Source organism: Trichoplusia ni, chromosome 4 (genome assembly GCF_003590095.1).
Source record: "Trichoplusia ni isolate ovarian cell line Hi5 chromosome 4, tn1, whole genome shotgun sequence".
Lineage (NCBI taxonomy): Eukaryota > Metazoa > Arthropoda > Insecta > Lepidoptera > Noctuidae > Trichoplusia > Trichoplusia ni.
Genome location: NC_039481.1, coordinates 1,110,310 through 1,129,414, shown reverse-complemented (window position 1 = coordinate 1,129,414; position 19,105 = coordinate 1,110,310). Strand labels below are relative to the sequence as shown.

The following is a 19,105-nucleotide window of genomic DNA, read 5'->3' as shown; positions in this document are numbered from 1 at the left end:
CGTTCCAAGATTTAATTACAATCACCGAAAGGCATTACAATCACAGTTATTATGTACCAATAATTATAAAATACATATGTATGTAAACCCAAAGCAATACATAAATACAAAACGTATACAAACACATTCACAATTACACTTAATCCGACTTCCCTTCGGTCATGGACCTCCGTAAGAAGCTGAAATGTGATGAACAATGTATTATAAGGCCTTCGCAACACTAGGATATAGTAACTACAAATATAATACTAGTTCTTGAGATAATAAGCACTTTTAATTTTATCGCATATAAAAAAAATGAAGATTATGCAGCAATAAGTTGGAACTTGACGTGACGTCACTTATCTGTAGGTACACTTTTTGCTGAGACTAGCCTCAATTTTATACAAATTACGATCTTTCACTTTGGAAATTCATCTGAGGGCTATTTTTTTTATGCTTTGAATTGACCGTTGCGGTGCGAGACGGAAAGACGGATCTTGCGAGAAACATTCTGATGCAAAGAACCGCAACAGTTATTCTGCCTAGCATAACAAAGGCCTAAAATTTAAGCACTTAAATTACCTAAAAAGAGGACAAAGCTTATGGACGTAAGAAATACCTAAAACCTTAAAAAAATAAAACGGGCTGTCTTTTAATTTCAATTCGAATACATAAAAATAAAATCTCTTTTTAACCAACCAAAAGTGAAATGCTCTTATTTCCTATAATTATAATTTCGTGTCCTTATAATTACTTTGCACATATTGTTTAACACTTATAATTATCTTTTTTTTTTCATTCAAAACTACGTGTGTATTGCATTTCATATTTTTAATTATTTCATTGTGTTTAATACACCAACTTTGATTTTTGTGTATCGAATGAATGGTAGGTACTTTTTAACACCGAGCATCATATATTTATTGTATTACGTTGAGCACAAACAGTATCAGTAAAATTATATTACAAATCAGAATATTATACTTTGAAATAATAAAACAATCGAGCTTCTTAGGCGATAATAGTAAAGGAATATTGGAAAAAGATAAGTGTTATTCAAGTTATGATTATATTACTTTAGGAGGAGGTAGTAGACACTCTCAACCTCTAAAGGCTTTTAAACTTATCTATCTGACTTTAATAATAAAATCTCAATACATATCCATAACTAAAGTTACTGGGAATCTATAAGGAACACTGAATTCAAACTACATTTTCATATCGACTAACAATACAAATAGCAGAAATGAAACTAAGGCGACATATTTTTTTTATGTTTCACAAATGAATTCAACTTCCGTCAATACACAACTGATTACATAATAATATGTATTATATAGTATATAATAATTTAATTCCAAACTAATTGTGTACATAATTAATGTAATAATTACTGGATAACCTATTGACATTAGGTAGGATTACAGTACAATATAACGGAAATATATATTACAAGTGAAATATTCAATTTAATAAAGAGTGACCATTATTCAACGACCATAAATCCCATATCAGATGACCGATGTCTGAACAAGACATATTTATATTCAGGACACTCATTACTCAACAATTTCAAATTATTTTCGAAATATGCAGTAAGCCTTAAAAAGTACCGCGTTCACTTTAACCTTGGAAAGGCCAAGGTCGCAGCAGCCGTGACCAGCCCGCTTCGTTCCACCTCAGCTAGTTGACAGAATAGGGATGACGACATGTTCGTCAGGTAGTTAGATGAATAATATTGTTTTTCTTTCGCTTAACCCGCAAACATAATTTACCAAATTGCGCGTGACATCACTTTAAGTATACATTGTTAGTGATGACAACATTTTTGTTTTTTCTGTCTGCCACATACCTTTTTTGTTGTGCCGCAAACATAAATAGGTTCATTACAGTGAATGGGACTTAAGCTTGATATCACTTCCATGCTAGCAGTTTATGTTCCACAAATTTTACTTTTCATAAAAAGGCAAAATACGTATATTAAGATTCTTTTACTAAATATGTGTCGAACTGACATAATAGATTTTTATTTTTATATCCAATCGTCATCCCTATTATATTGAAGCTTTGGACGGAGTTTTATTCGTCTATGGGTTTAATCGATCTCAGTGGCGTGCACTTGGAGAGGCCTATGTCCAGCAGTGGACTGCGATAGGCTGATGATGATGATGATGATGATGGGTTACATGGCCGTTGCTAATAGCGACTATAAAAATATACTTTATTTCAGGAAATGTCGGATAAATGAATTTCAATATTACAACATTTTAGATGAAACTTTTAATACATATTATATCATGATAAACTAATAACAGGTAATCTAATAATGCTTACATGTCGCAAAGAATCCAGAGTCCGGAACGACTTTACATTCTGAACAGTATAGTTCATACGACCTGTCTTGACAGAAAAGAAGTAGTTCATAGGTTATTTTAGGGTCAATTCCCAATGAAAGAAAGGGGCCGGCAAAGCTGTTGTTACATTACAAATAATCTGTATCTTATACGTGTTGGTAAAAGTTCGTTTGGTGGCATAGGAGCTTTAGTCGCTCCTCCGGTCGCTAATCTGTCAGTGAGGATTGAACCTAAGGAGTATTCATGTCTTTTGCATTTTATAATAAAAAGTTACTGGTTAAAAATTGGCGTTCTTAAAATAAACAATCAATATGACTCAAGGCTAAAAGCTTCGTGCATTTTGTTCTAATAAAAGATCTCGTGAAAATTCTTATGGTAAGCAATTTACTCAATTGGCACGTGCGACTATTTATTCGAATAACGCCAATATTCATGTTTGCCAACTTTACAGGTGTTAAGGAGGAACTCTGAACCTACTTTCTGTATTTCTCGGCTTTGTTTAATAGGAACCACATGACGGCGAACAGACAGGAGGGCGGGCTGTTGTGAGGTCCGGGCGTCGATATCCACTTCTCAACCTCAGGAATTGACTGCTCTACGACTTCTATGATTTCATCGTCAACGCCACCCCCTGAGAGCGAGATAGTCATAAATAATTCTGGTCTATAAATGTAACAATGCTGGAAACCAGAGCCCTAATTCTATTGCTATTTAGAGTTGCAGATGATGAAGAACGAAAATGGAACAAATTTGTCAATATTCGTATTCTCCTGAGTATATTGCCTTAGCTTTTAAGCCAGATTTTTGATGAAAAGATGACAAAATATGTTAAAAGGTAAGTCTACCAATATCGGTTCATCAAAATTTTATCAATTTAAGTAGCTTCTTATCGATAACATTAAAATTTATTGTTTTATATTTGATTGCATATGACGCCTTCATTTCCGCATGCTAAACACACATGTTGAAGAAAAATACGCATATAATGCTCAACGAATATGTTGTAATTAATTTTCTTTATTTAGTAATAAAAACGTTTTTGATAACTAATACTCCGAAAATTATAAACGCTGCCACTCTCAACAGATATCATCTGTACAAATTGACTGCACGGAAGGTAAGAAAAAATAAACATGAAAATCCTTGTTAACTTAGTAGAATCATGCTAATTTTAACGTTAATTTAATTTAACGTAAACACTTGCATTACACTTGTGCAAGCGATTACATATTCTTACCGATACCCAGACATCTTTAACTGATAGGTAATTAATTATAATTGTAATTAATTAATGTGTAATTAATTTATTTTATTTATTTTTTATTTATAAATGGCAATGGGGTTAAATTTTCACTATTCGTATTTATTCTAAGCATTTTTTTTCAACACTATAAATGGAAATTCAGTAGAAGGCGGAACACTCACGGTCAATACAATGAATTTCCAATTATTGTACATATTGGCAAAATGCATTAGAGAATATGAATAGTTTAAAATTTAATCAAGGACTCACCTTTCGCGGTTTTCATTTCATCAGTTACTTCACAGTAGAACATAGTTTGGAGCGACCCTTGGACACCCACGCCAGCCCTGCGAACAACATAAAAACATGAGAGCTGAACACCCCTTACACAAACAAAGTCGAGTAAAAATAAGAACAGGAATGGAGATGGGTATGAAAAGGTAAATTACATTCACCTTTCGACTCGCGACCAAGCCGCGTCAGCTCATGATAAAGGACTCCGATTGGGTCCAAACTTTTCGGACAATCCAGATAAATAAGCGGGAGTAAACCGTTGCATCATTTGATAATAACAACCATGATTGATAGCTAATTTGCTTTCACTTCATGGATAGCCGAGTGGTTGAGTTCATCGCGCCAAACCCACTTCGCGCGACGTGTCGCGGGTTCAATACCCGCTTAGGACAAGTTTGTGTGATCCACGAATGCTTATTCCGAGGCTGGGTGTCTTTGTGCTCGTGAATTGAATGTTTATAAAACGGCGATACAACGATTAAATCTCCTACTGCGTGAGTCGTTTTATTTAAACAAAAAAAGTGACTACCTGTAAGAAATAATCTTGTGAAGTTCGGTTATGGGGACGTCGTAGCCACACTCCTCAAGCACTTCTTCCCTCGCTATCTCGTGCAGGGACTTGTTCTTGTCGACGATGCCCGCGCACATCTCAAGGGTGATGCCCAGAGACGCTGGGTACTTTGATGTGTCGACTTCATCTTCCTCGCGGTCGACCGGGAGAACACAACTGTAGTATATGGCTGAGAACAATATTAACTTTTTCAATAATATTTTTTGGTATATTTTATCACAGGAAGTACTATTATTTTTATCGGGCTTTGACAGACGTATTATTTTTGCGACACTAGGCGTCATGGACTAAATAGATCAGGACATATTATGTTACGATACATCAGTCAATATGTCTATTGGGTAAAAAAACGTGTACCATATGCTTAACAAACAGACATTAGTAACAAATCATCAACCTTGGCTCCAGGCATGCAACCTACTCGATCTAAGTGAATTTAACCTTCAGATGCTTGTCATAAAATGGGTACTTTGTTAAGTATGTCTTTCAATAGTCTCGATAACTGTGTGTACTCTACACAAAATAGCTTTAATTAACTTGTGCAAGTCGTAAACTCCACAAAACATTGCTTCTAACGACGAACAAAGCAAAATTACAATGCAACATTAATAGCGTTTTCAGCAGACTTGGTCCGCTGCTTAATCCATCTGGTTTTTTTTTGTTGTCTCTGAACATCGGGCTGGATGAATCGATTTTGTTAATACTTTCAATAGCTGTATTATGAACCCCTAATAAAATCATCAAGTTTCGCTCATTAGTTATTATTTCAAGTCAGTGATACCTAAATATGTAATTGTTGTTTACAAAATATATTATTAAAACAATGTTAAACGCTATAAAATACGCCCTGGTATTGCTTATACTTGAAATTAGTACTGAGACTTGCCGCGTTTCCGCCCTATGGACGGAATGGAAGGTTTCAGTGGGTAGTGCCACTGAAACCTTCCATGGACTTCCCACGAATAAATAACTTTGAATTACTGAGACTAAGAAGCAACGATAGTTTTACAATACAAATCGACTAACCAGGTCTAAAATACCTCAGGAACACGAGCCGCCGCCGAGTAACGTTGAAGATCAGTACGAACAGGGTGTCAGGCACCTCTAACATATCCCAGATCTTGGGTGACTCATTATGGGTATAGTTCAGACGGAACGGCTTCACAGGAGACGTATGAGGCATGTCCGTTACGAAAACATCACATAATTTTGGCTCTTTCTCCGTCATATTTTATTTGAAAATCACGAAATGACACCAGTAACACTAAAAAATAATTTTATTGAGATTTAGGAACCCAAAGTGGGTTTGAACTTAAAAATTTATACAGATTAGAATTTGTAATGTGTTGTCAGTAAGTCATGGTGACATGCTATGACAGAAGAGAGTTTTTAATCGACTTCAAAAATAAGGAGGTCGACAATTATATTATTCCGGTATTTTGTTCCGATTGTTTTAATTACTTTTTTGTTAAATGTGGAATAGCTTCCGTATGGCCCTATTAAAAGAAATAATTGGCTCAGTAGTTTTAATCATAGCAGCAATGGAATTAAAAAACATTACATGGCTTGCTAAAAAGAAGCATTGGGAGAAGGCTAGTAAATAATATCCCGAAAATTAATATAAGAACTATAGTATAGCATTTTTATGATAATTTTCCATATATTTTCTGCTTGTATCATTATCACACAGTATAACGTTTGGTTTTTATTATCTTATCAGTAAACTACTGAATACTGTACTAAATAAAGAACTACTTTATTGACCACAAACAGTGAAAAAATCATAAATGGAAATATATTTTATAATGCAGATTACTACTTGGTTTTCAAATTGGAAAAAGGCCTATATGCAATATGCATAAGTTTAGGGATGCGGCCAGTCCAGCCAACCAAAATCCTGCCAAGTGCCAAATAAATGAAATTATATAATATTCTATAATACAGTTGTGTATGCATTTAGTAAAAGCTGAATCAACAAGGCATGTTAACTTAATGTTTTTGCAAGTCAGAAGTGTCTGCCTGCAGAATTTCAAACCATGTTAGGATCTCATTTTACGTGATGCAAATATGCAGAACCAATATTTCTATGTAGTATTATATAATTTAAATTATTTATTTGTTTACTTAGCATCTGAATTACACAGAAAATGGTGTACTGGTAAAGTATAGGTTCTAACTTGAAAGAGTAAATGACTATTAAGAATCTAGGTAATCAAATTATGTAAGTTACACTGTATTATAATTAAAGAAGACATCACATATACAAATATTGTGAAAAGATATTTTAAAAAATCTGAGAAAGTGTGAAAAATTAAGTGATATAGTTTATGAATAAATTAGTTTAAATTGGCTAGCAAGCAAATCATATACAGAAGTCAGTCAGATATTAACAGTTTACAAAGCCACTGATAATAGTAGGTATTAGATGAATGTGCAAAAATATGCCATAATATACTGATAAAAAGCAAGTTAACTATCATGATAAGGTTTTAACATGTAATAAAAACCAATAAAAATACATCAATGTAAGTATAAAATACAATTAACGTTGCGTTTCTCCGGTTTCTCAAAAAAATACTTTAGTAAGTGACTTACCGGGCCGGAATTGTTTGACGAAAATCAACACGTTTCTTGTGACATTGAAGATGATGATAGCCACACTGTCATGCACCTCCAGCATATCCCAGTCCTTCTGTTTTCCACCCTGAGTGTAGTGGCAACGGAATGGCTTCACGTAAGGCGAATCCGAAGGTAACGGGCGACAATACAATCTGGTTAAGTCTTCCATTTTCAATTTCCTATAAAAAGAAGGTTTAACATTAAAATAAATAAAACAATACAGTAAATATTGGAGTAAGTGCAATATATTATTTTCATACTCACTTTTTAAGAAAAAAAAACAATTTATTAAGAGCTAATAGTAGTAATATTCCACCTCAACTCGTGAAGTCGAAGTTGCAATTGATTGAATTGAAGTTTCAACTTTCAGTCAAGCAGGCAAGCAAAGCTATTTGGTTTGTAGCGTCACTTTGACAACGACGTAACGTTTAGTTAGTCAAAAATCATAATCGGTAACAAAAGTGCAATACTAAAACATTTGTGTAATTTAAACTCAACTTGCGATAAATTAAGCGGCCATCATTCGTTCTTCCAATTTGCAAAGATAGATTACAAATTAAAAATGAATTGTTAATTAAATTTTATTTAAAAAAATCGATCGGCCCGGCTGAACATATTTCATGTCTAAAATTCTATATTATCTACTTTATAACCCCTAATTTTCCACTCACTGCTGTCATTGCGAGTAAATAAAGTTGTATTGAAATCGGATGTCAAGGTAAACGTAGAGTCAATATTGAAGTACAAAACTATCATAACATTGTCCTTAACCCTTTGCGGGAGAAGGAGCCACAATGGCTAGGATAGATAAAACGTCTAAACCGGGTTTTGTAATAAAGTTATCAAACGAAACTGCGCAAAAAATAGCGGAAGAAGAACAACTTGCTAAAACTCAGTTGAAAGAAGCTGCTGTTAAAAATGTTGAAATTAAATTAGATAAGAAGGATGAAACACCAAGTAAGGAATTAACAGATGCCGCGAATGAAGAGAAAAGTGCTAAAAAAGTCAGAACCAGTGAACCCAATGAGAAAAAGTTAAATTCTTTAAATCAATCACCAGCACCAGAAGTAAGTGCTACTGATGCTAGTGTTAGTAGCGAAACAACTGAAAAAAAGGACGATTCAAACACCCATTCGTCATGGGGTGATTATGCACCATACATCACATATGAAGGAGAGGAAGCCATCTACACAGACCCCAGTACTCAACAAAAATATAATTGGAACAAGGAAACTAATGCTTGGGCTTTAAAACCTGATCAAGAAGTCCCTGGACGAGAGTACAGCTATGAGAATGATACACATATTTATACAGAATCTGATGGCTCAAAATTCTTTTGGGATGTTGAAAAGAAAGCCTGGATCCCAAAAGTAGATGATGATTTTTTAGCGCTATACCAAATGTCATATGGATTTGTTGATAATACAACTAATGACAAAGTCTCAGAAAAGAAACTTAATGAGGAAAAAAAGAAAGAACAAAAGAGATTAGATCTCATTACAGGGGTAAAGAGGAAAAATGAACCACAATGGTTCCAACCCTCAGAGGAAACAAACACCAAGGTCTATGTCTCCAACTTACCAACTGACCTAACAGAAGAAGAATTTGTTGACTTCATGCAAAAGTGTGGGCTTGTTGAGCGAGATCCTGCCAATCAAAAGATGAAGGTCAAACTATACATGGATAAAGAACACAATTGTTTTAAAGGTGATGCATTATGCACCTATATCAAGGTAGAGTCTGTGGACTTGGCATTAAAATTACTTGATGGGAGTGACCTCAAGGGTAACAAAATCAAGGTAGAGAGAGCAAGCTTCCAAATGAAAGGTGACTATAACCCTGCCCTCAAACCCAAGAAGAAAAAGAAAAAGGAACTTGAGAAGTTGAAGAAAATGCAACAAAAACTTTTCGATTGGAGGCCTGAAAAGTTCATTGGAGAGAGGTCAAAACATGAAAGGATTGTTATCGTCAAAAATTTGTTCCACCCAACAGATTTTGATCAAGAGGTCCAATTGATCCTAGATTATCAACAAGATTTACGGGAGGAGTGTGCTAAATGCGGTGAAGTGAGAAAAGTTGTAATTTATGATAGGCATCCTGAAGGAGTTGCTCAAATTACAATGAAGGAGCCTGAGATGGCAGATGCAGTTGTGGAACTTATCGGTGGCAGATGGTTTGGTAAGCGACAAATCACTGCAGAGATTTGGGATGGTAGGACAAAGTACAGGATTGCTGAAACTGATTCCGAAATTAGTAAGAGGATCAATAAATGGGATGAATTTTTAGAAGGCAAAGAGGGTGAGGAAGCCAAAAAAAAGCTACCAGAAGATCCAGCTGATAATAACAAAGATCAAACTAAAATCAGCACTGAGGAAAAGTTACCATCTGGAGCAGAAGTTAAAAATGAGTAATTTTATAAAATAGGTTTTAATGTCGTAAATAAATCACTAAAATGAGCTACAGTATTTAACTGACAGAGATCCCTCATCAGTTTTTTTAAACCCTTGTCGCGAGAATTTCATAAACATTCAAGTCACATGACAGCTATACTCAGAACAATCATTCGTGAATCGCACAAATGCTTGTCCTACGCGGGTATCGAACCCGTGACACAATGGCCATGGGTGTGGGATGTGCCGTATGTCACTCGGCCTAGCCCTGCAAACCAAATTATTTATTTGAACTGAATGAAATGGGTAGTCATAAATGGCCTTAGTATGTTAAAGTCATGGAGTATAGAAAATATAGGAAATTCCCCTGCAGTCTGCACTGTCAAAGCACGGATGCCAGTACCGCCTCTTTATTGCCAAGTAAACGTAGACAGAGAAAACTATAAAAATAATAGAAAACTAAACTATAATAATAATTTAGTACTTAATTAGAGGGCGCTGTAACCTACTGTATTACTATACTCTTTGGCTGTAACCATTTCAAAAGCCGATAATTGAAAACGATGTCAAATGAATTTCCAGCTAGAGATGGGACAGATATCGATAACTTAATATCAATTAAATGATAAATTTAAAAAACTGGACATATATTTCTTTTAATATTGTAAAAATGTGTCGAGTTAGTGAAAAAATATCGGAAATCCACACATTGCGGCCGTTTTTGCAAGATTTTTTTTTGTCAGGTCTGTAGAGGATATAACATAGTTCTTTAAAATCATATAAATTGAAAAAGAACATAATACTTACCGTCGGCGAAATGATATACCTCCACTAGATAAATGTTTCTTTCTCCTCGAACAGTATGGAATAATTCTTAATATTTGATTGACGACAAATCGCGGCAAGAATTTTATAACGATGAAGGTAATACTGGTCATCTCTTATTTGTGACGACATCGACCCGCACCAGAGACACTTCCATCTACTTTTCTGTGCTGTAAGCGCATGTATCGTCTATAATATTTCTTATATAAAATCACTTTTCGAAATGTATTAATTTGACATTTTGTTTGGTGCATGGAGTCCCTACCAAGTCTACCAACTAAACTATTGACAGATTTAATTCTGCAAAACGATTCAACCTTCTTGGTTTATCGTAGATACTTCTAACACAAAATTATATCAGAAATTACACGATACTTAAAATTACAGGAATAGAAACCAACTGCAAATGCATTGAAACAGATCCCTTATATACTTTAATGTTCCAATGAAATTGTTATCTTTTTTAAAGGGCAGCATTTTTTGTTACTTGGATGAAATTACACAAGTAACAAAGAGTAAACTGAACTTAAATTTTCATAATTCTACATTTCTACCAAATAAGGAACCAAAATCACCTTGTTGTAACTTCCTCTCTATGGTGTTCGGGCTGAATAGATTATGATCTTTGTGTATCAGTCGATCCTAAAAAAAAGTATCTAGCCATAAACAACAAGCCGTCATGTTGTCTGACACCTGACTTTTTAGTTGCATACACAAATTTATCTAATTCGACGTTTTGTAATCAAAAACGTCCACTACAAAGCTTATTAACCGAGAGACGGATGAGTTGAGCTTACAGCAGTATATCATTCTATAATGGGAATGGTGTATGAACGCTTAGAAACGCGTCTATACTTAAAGTGAGGTGTCACGTCTAATCGGGGCTTCTCTAGCGGCCGACTCCATGTATAATAACAGGATAATATGATAACATGGCTGTGCAATCAGACTCTGGAGGGAAGGACGACGTGAAGACACAGTTCGTGACGCGGGAGGGGACATATCGCTTGATGACTTTGTCGGAGTATTCGAGGCCTAATCGAGTGGGTTATACAAGTGGTTCTGGGTCCTCCCATGTCCGCGTGTCGCTGGTCAGCCTGCCGCCGGGTCCGGGCAGCGGGGCCCCCGGCTCCGACGGACAAGGCTCTGACGACAGGATATGTTTCAACCATGGCAAAGAACTTTATGTTTATGTGTATAGAGGTGTTAAAAAGGTAGAGTAACTTGCTATTTACTTGAAATTTATTTTATTTCTATTGCTGGTGTACTGTATTAGAGCTTATTGTCTGACTTTCGGTATGTAATAGTACAGTTTTCTTTTAAATTGTATCAGTACTAAACTGTTATTTATCAGAGCTAGCTCAAAAAATAAATAAATTGATGTTATGTAGTTAGTTGATGCAATATTGAATATCCAAGAAAAAATATTCAGTTATGCATTCTGTAGTCATAGTTGTGGAATGTTGTGATTTTAGTAACATTTAAAACATGCTGTGTTGTGTAGTAAAATTTCATAAAAAATATAAACTATCCAATTTTTTTTATAAACTTTAATCTTCATTAACATGTATCTCAAATGCAAGTAAATAACTACATATTTGATATTATTTTTTATCATGTGTATGGAATACTTTTTTGAAAGCTTACAATTATTTTATTTAACTAGCTTTAATTTCTGATAAGAATCTGGTGCAGTGCTTCAACTGTGAATAATGTTTAGAAATGCAAATATTTTTTGGGATAAATAATATCCCAAAAAATATTTAATTCTGTTAATAAGAGGGTAAAATAGTAGTAATTCAAGCATACTTTGAAACACTAACCCATAGCTATTATTGTTTGGTAATATGCACATATATACAATATACAATTATTTATATATTTATAAATCAGCACAATCTAACACACTTGTGTTTGGCAGGGAATGTCATTATATTTCACACTTCCTCGGCAGGCAGCAGATCTCACGAAGCCCGTTGACAAGAAGATGTACAAAGGCACGAACCCTACATGTCACGACTTCAACACAGTCACGATGACACCGGACAGTGTGTCCTTAGTTATAGGATTTTCTACCGGCCAAATACAACTCATAGACCCTATTAAGAAAGAATTAAGTAAATTGTACAATGAAGAGGTGAGTACCATTTCCTACATTTTTTGACCCTTACCCCTAAAGTAGCTTAATTAATGTCCTACTTCTGGGTTAAGGCTTCTCCACTCTGCTTCAGCTTCTTATAAAAACTTAAAAGTTCACCTTTCTAATAAATGATTGAATAGGATCAGATAATGTTTACTTTTTTGTTTTCGATTTTGTGAAGTGTAATCTTCCATTTGATTTCAATGTAATGTTGACTTGCAAATTGTCTGTAAATGTTAGATTGTCGAAATATCTCATATTATAATATTATCTAAGATTATGTTAACATGTATTAATGAAGCAAAATTCTGGTTTTTCCGCCTACTACCCTAAGAGGCTTAATATCAAATCTCTTAGGGTAGTAGGCAGAAATGCCTTGTGACGTAGCTCTCAAGATCCTGAGTGACTTGCTTTGCTGTGTTGAATATAGTGTTACACTTAGTGATACTGATAACAACCTGAAACACGTCCTGAGAGAAAAACAAAACAATATTTTTAGGGGTCTGAATTCCAAGGGTAAATAGAAAATCGCTAAGTGGTAAATCGGACCAATTTTTTGTTTGTTAGTTTATTTTTTCTTCAATGCGTTTATACCCGTCACGAGTCGGACTCGCAAATCGGCTTTTTTTTCTGAGGTAAAATAGTGATCTAAGAAAACTGTGACTTCACGGAGCCGTCAATACGCCCAATGGTTATATCTTATATCTGTCGTTACTATTACTGTTGCCACCGGATCGCTTTTGCATACTCCATGTCCTTTTGGCGCTGAACGTCATCTTAACAAGTAGGCGAGGTAGTACTCTGTAACAGCCAAATAGAAAAAGTATAATAATGTTATAATACCGTCATTATTCATCGCACTGCTGAGCACAAGTCTCCTCCTATATAGGAAGAGTTTGAGCAATGTTGACCATGCTTAAAGCGGGTAACCGATTTCAGAAACCAATAAAATAAAAATGTAATCAAATCGAAAGTATTTGTTCATTATATTCGTCCTTCAGCCTTCATATTTGATTGTGTTTGAAGTACCTACTTATTACTACGCTTCTATTATCACTGGCCAGTTATCATATCCTCGCTGTGTATTACATTACATGTTCTGTTACATAACAATATAAATAGAAAATGATAACACTTTGTGCTGGTGTTTCATGTTAGGGAGAATGAACGAAATTTATTTGATATCTACAAATAGAGAATTTTAGGGCGTCTACTTCATGCTTAAACGATGGAAATTTACGCTTAAATCAAATGAATGTTGAATCAATGATAAGGTTGTTTTGCAAACAGATTAATTAACTTAAATTTCTAGATTTTAGATAGGTGATTATTTATGCAATCAATGGACAATGATCATCAGTTCCTTGAAATTAATCATGCTAACGTGTATTTCAGAGACTGATCGACAAAACAAGAGTGACGTGTATAAAATGGGTGCCAGGCTCTAGCAACCTGTTCATAACGGCGCACGCGTCCGGCCAACTGTACGTGTACAACGAGGAGCTGACGTGCGGGACCACGGCGCCGCACTACCAGCTGTTCAAGCAGGGCGACGGCTACTCCATCCACACGTGCCGGACCAAGTCCACCCGCAACCCGCTCTACAGGTGGGTCATAGGCGCAGAAGGCAGCTGTATAAACGAATTCGCCTTTTCCCCCTGCGGAACCAATTTAGCTGTAGTCTCCCAAGATGGTTTCCTTCGAGTATTCCATTACGACACGATGGAACTCATCGGCAGAGCTCGATCCTACTTTGGTGGGTTTCTCTGTGTCTGCTGGTCCCCAGACGGCAAGTATGTCGTTGTTGGCGGAGAAGATGACCTTGTTACTGTGTGGTCGTTCAACGAAAGGCGAGTCGTCGCGCGAGGGCAGGGCCACAGGTCGTGGGTCTCCGTCGTCGCATTCGACCCCTACGTCGTCAGTTTTAGCGAACCCGAAAGCGAAGAAGGCGTCGAAGACGACAGACAGAAAAGTGAAAGCGTGCAGTGTTATAGGTTAGGCAGTGTATCGCAGGACACGCAACTGTGCTTGTGGGATCTCACCGAGGACGTGTTGAAGCCGCCCGTCAGAGCGCGGGCCTCGGCACACCTCTCCCCTAATAGTCAAACGTTTTCTCCTAACGGAGTACCCGGTATGAAAGTGCCAGCGCCGAAAGGTGCTAAAACAAATAAAATAGGACATAAGCACGCCGAGTTGAGCGCGACGAACGCGGCGGGCGAACCGTCCGGCGCTAAACAAACTAAAACGAAAGTGAACAACGTCTCAACACTCAACATTAGTGTGGGAAAGGCGAAAGAGGAAACTTCGGGTTCACTCGGAGTAAACTCCCTGACGCAAAGGCTGGCTGGGTTTTCTTTCGGCGAGCGTCGGTCTGAGCATCGTAGAAACTTTAGTTTAACATCAAAACCAGCGGAGCAAAAGTCTTCGGCGTCGAATAGTGTGGCGTTGAGAGGGAAGTCCGCGGGCGCGCAGTCGAACGACTCGTACGACCCTCTGAAGCTGATCGGCACGCCGTCGTGTCCGCGCTTCGACGAGTGCCCGGTGCTGGAGCCGCTGGTGTGCAAGAAGGTGGCGCACGAGCGGCTGACGGCGCTGCTGTTCCGCGCCGAGTACTTCGTGACGGCGTGCGCGGACGGCGGCGTCAACACGTGGGCGCGGCCCGCGCGCGCGCACAACGGCGACGCGCGCCCCGCTCGCCGCTTCGACCGCATCGACCTCGTGGACTAGGCCTCGCCCCACCGCTGCGAACACCCACCATCTTAGTCTATTCCAAATCGTTGGACTCGCCCCTAACTCCTCATTTGTGACAAAAGTTCTTTACGTCCTTTGTCAAGACTAAAGCAATCCGATCTAACTAATACTTTGGGCGCCATAGCTAGCTCTAATTTCATGTTTTCAAAATATCGCATTTAGGTTGTAAATTGTTATTGGAATCGTTATGTAGTTAAATTACTGTTATTTTATAATGCTGGCTACAATATCGGCGGCAAACATATTTAGAATAGACCAAGATGTTAAAGTTTCGTTGTTTTAAAATACTCCCGGTTGTATGCAGCGGTAATGCTGATTGTTAGTTAAAGTTTGTGTTGAGTGGTGTTCGCGTGCTATTATTCCATGTTAGACACATTGTTGGGAATGCGTGTGAGTGTTATGTCGTGTCCTGGAGCTCTCCTGTGTATGCCAACTCAGTGTATGTTTATGTATTCCCGGATCGCAGCCAAAGATTATTAGACTAGGCTTAGAAAACTTTTGAAATGTTTGCACTAATTTTGTAAGTGTCTCTTTCTGGTTACGACACTTTATTTCTACGCGAATCTGGGAGTTGAAACGTAGCTTAAATGTTCTGGTGTTCATATCTCGGGGTCTAGGCACCGTAGACTCAGGCGCCTTTTGTCTTGTATGGCAGCAAATGGTTGTAAGAGGTGCTAGAATACCGTATCGGAGAATAGATCCCATATTTTTGAGGGTGTTTTCTAATTACTGCACGCGGGAAACGGGCAATCAAAACAGTTAGGTACCTTCACTAAGCCATCTCTATTGCATTTTTTCTAGATGTGACTTTAGGCAGATCATTGCTGAGGTTTTGTATTGATAAGTGTTGGACCTCTGCTCTCGTGTGCTACACTACACACGAATCTGTTACTAAATTGTGAATTGTGATACTCCCGTATAGTTTGACGATCTGTCCTAATAATTATAGTACCTACTTGATAGTGAATAGATACAGACTTAAATATTGTTAATATTACATTGATAGTTCTATCGAAATGTTTTCAATGATAAATAGAATAGTTTAATCTGGGCATCGGCGTTCTGTTCTTAACTAAGTCATGGATACAGGAAAGTTCCAGTCGTGGTGGGGTTCCACTGAGCATTTTTAGTGTTATAATGAATATACGATGAAAATAAAACAGTTTAGATAACAATAGATATGAGATTCGTAACTATGTATAGAGAAATGTATATTGTAATTAAGGAAAACGATTTTTTTCTCGGCTCACTTGTGTAAATATAGTTGGTAGGTTAAGCGATCTGATCGCTTCATATACGCAAAGAACGCACTCGTGCGCTTTCACATTAAAGCTATTTATTACGATTTTTTTTATCGATTTAAATGTTGTTGCATCGATTGACGCGTCTGTAAGACTTGCAGAGTTTAATCGTTTAACTATTTTTTTTTAATATTGTGAGACTCTTATAAGTTGTTAATTATTTAGGAATTAGTTGTTAGTGTGTAGCTTAGTGAAATTATTTCATCATAGATCAATGTTTGGTTCTATAATTTTGCTCTCGTTAGATAACTTGCAAACAAGGGCGCGGGTTTGGGTTTATGGATACATGCTTCGATTAATCAAGTTAAATTTAAAAAGGAAATCCATAATATGATAAAAAAAAAAAAACGATTTCAACTCAACGATTTCATAAAAAAAATACTTTTGTTTTGAGGATACACAAAGCAATTAAATTTTTACAATATATTTAAATAAGTGGCAAATTGCAAGCCTGATTCCACGTTTCCTCAGTCCAAATCCGCGCTTCAAATAATATTCCTAATTTAAATTTAGCTCTTCACACTTGTCCATGCTAATTGCAAGTAAATAAATAGCAAAAAAATAAATAACGGTATAAGAACTGTTACAGCAATGCAATAGCTTAGTAACGAAATAACTAAAGTCTATTATATTCGCCTAAATTATTTGTTACAATTAAATTTTATAGTCACTATTATTTATGTGTATAGCGTATAACGTTTTTATTTTAATTCTAAAAATCAAGTTTATAAACGATACGACGTTATTTGTGGCACCGTTAATAACAGTTTATTTAAAATAACGTTTAAGAATAGCTGTTATGCATGTTCCAATGTTAAAGTGTCATTTTCGACTGTATTATAAAGAAATATTTTCATTTTCGTGGCCTTATAAGTGTTACTTACTGTTTGTATCTGGCTGCAATCAAACTTGCCTTTTTACGTATATCAGTTAATTTTAATAAGTTTGTAATAAAGACAGTGGTGAATGGAATCAGACCTACTTGGACCCAGTTGGCCAACATGGCCGATTTGTGAACGTGTTAATTATATTTTGGCCAATGTTGGTCATAGAATCAGTTTTGCGCTCGTGCGCGCCGTGATTTTGCATCATAATGACATAATTACAACTGCTGTCCATAAGTAGGGCCGCTAATGAGCCATTAAGTCAAATGATACGTTTTGAGTACTTTGACCTGTTTATGTATAGATGTTTTGAGACAGTGTTCAAGTATTCTTTTGTAAGAAAAACTATGGAAACATGTGATACCACGACGCGCACTTAGCCTCTAAGATGATCATAAATACTTCGTATCAATTTTTACCATAATTTATAAATAAATACATGAATGTTTTTATTCGGAATGCGAACTCGTTCCTGTGAACGCTACCAGTCACTTTGCCAGGCAAGCAGCTACTCTGTCTGTTAGAATGAGCCATTTGTAAGTTTTAATTTCATACTTAATAATAGGTTGTGCTCATAGTTATAATTTTAGCCTTTGAACAATGATTGTTGTGCTGTTTTGACAGTTTGCGATGAATAAACAAGTTATTTGAAGATGCTTTAATGAGAAGGCTTCGGTGCCTTGCAATATTATAATGTTGCCAACATAAGCCAGTGTTATTGCATTTAATTTCGTGTGATACTCGGTTTAAATGGTGTATAATTCCTATAATTTATTAGTGAAATTAACGAGACTGGTTATAAGTGGAAAACTTAAGAGATTGATGTTTAATGTAAATTATTAGCAAAATATACACCTCGCATGCAGTCAAAACAGCGCCGGATTAATACTGTATTTATATTTTATTTCAATGATGCATTGTACACTATATATGGAACTTTTTGGAATTTCTATTGCACTTTTTGCCTCGCGTAATGTAAGGCCAATTTTCCTAATTGAATTAAAAAGACATGGTCAATGTTGCTATACGCGAGGCATACCTACAATAATACCTCTAAAATAATGATGGAAAGGTTTCTGGCTATAATGTTTTTAAATCTATTGAGATTCATTATTTGTGTTCAAAACATGTTGAATTCTCAGTTTTGTATTTGCGGGACTAATGTTATTTACTCTGCTTTATTATAAGCTCTTACCTTATTTATTTTAACCGAAATTTTGTTAAATACAAACAACCCTCAAAAAATGCATTAAATAAATACAGAATCTATATAATATTTCTCTAGTAATTTTCTACTCCAGTATTCAACAGCAGAGTGTCATTTTCTAATGTTTTGCTCCATTTCTACATATCCACATGAATTTACTGTAAATACCTCATATTTCCAACAATGAAATATATTTATTATGTAAATCACAATTAGCACGCATTCCCTTTTCAACAAAGCTTCATACAGAAATCGTGATATGTGTAACGCGGTGTAATTAACATTGGTCCCGCTGTCAAATGACCGACACACAATTATATGATGTTTAATTATTATTAATTTATTGGAGTTCTTTGTTCAATAATAGTGAGACACGAATTACAAGCCTATCAAGTTAATATTTAAATAGAGGATTCTCTTTATATGTCATGCATTTTTATTTATACCTCTTTGTACGCGAATGATGTACAGGTACCAGTTTTTCTATCAGAAAACAAAAACACTAATTTGCATCTACTAAATAAAGATTTAAAGAAATAACTTT

General features: G+C 35.9%; 3 protein-coding genes across 5 annotated transcripts; 2 read left to right on the top strand and 1 right to left on the bottom strand.

Annotated features, from left to right (window-relative positions):
- Positions 1-10,520, bottom strand: LOC113492468 (uridine diphosphate glucose pyrophosphatase-like). Of its 2 annotated transcripts, none has more exons than XM_026869920.1 (5): positions 10,261-10,520; positions 7,040-7,242; positions 4,403-4,613; positions 3,850-3,926; positions 1-2,967 (listed from the first exon to the last, which is right to left on the bottom strand). In XM_026869920.1, the coding sequence occupies exons 1-5, from the start codon at positions 10,389-10,391 to the stop codon at positions 2,810-2,812; spliced, it is 780 nt and encodes a 259-aa protein (XP_026725721.1). In that variant the 5' UTR covers positions 10,392-10,520; the 3' UTR covers positions 1-2,809. The 2 variants fall into 2 exon arrangements, with proteins under 2 accessions (XP_026725721.1, XP_026725723.1); XM_026869922.1 differs by lacking the exon at positions 10,261-10,520 and adding an exon at positions 7,328-7,442.
- On the top strand, positions 7,647-9,520 carry LOC113492464 (HIV Tat-specific factor 1 homolog). The gene has a single exon (XM_026869914.1). The coding sequence runs from the start codon at positions 7,858-7,860 to the stop codon at positions 9,472-9,474; it is 1,617 nt and encodes a 538-aa protein (XP_026725715.1). The 5' UTR covers positions 7,647-7,857; the 3' UTR covers positions 9,475-9,520.
- Positions 10,521-10,773: 253 nt separating the features above from the next.
- LOC113492463 (WD repeat-containing protein 20) lies at positions 10,774-18,985 on the top strand. Of its 2 annotated transcripts, none has more exons than XM_026869912.1 (3): positions 10,774-11,492; positions 12,200-12,415; positions 13,814-18,985. In XM_026869912.1, exons 1-3 carry the CDS (start codon positions 11,211-11,213, stop codon positions 15,143-15,145), a joined length of 1,830 nt encoding a protein of 609 aa, XP_026725713.1. In that variant the 5' UTR covers positions 10,774-11,210; the 3' UTR covers positions 15,146-18,985. The 2 variants fall into 2 exon arrangements, with proteins under 2 accessions (XP_026725713.1, XP_026725714.1); XM_026869913.1 differs by having other exon boundaries at positions 10,778-11,492; positions 12,233-12,415.
- Positions 18,986-19,105: the final 120 nt, after the last annotated feature.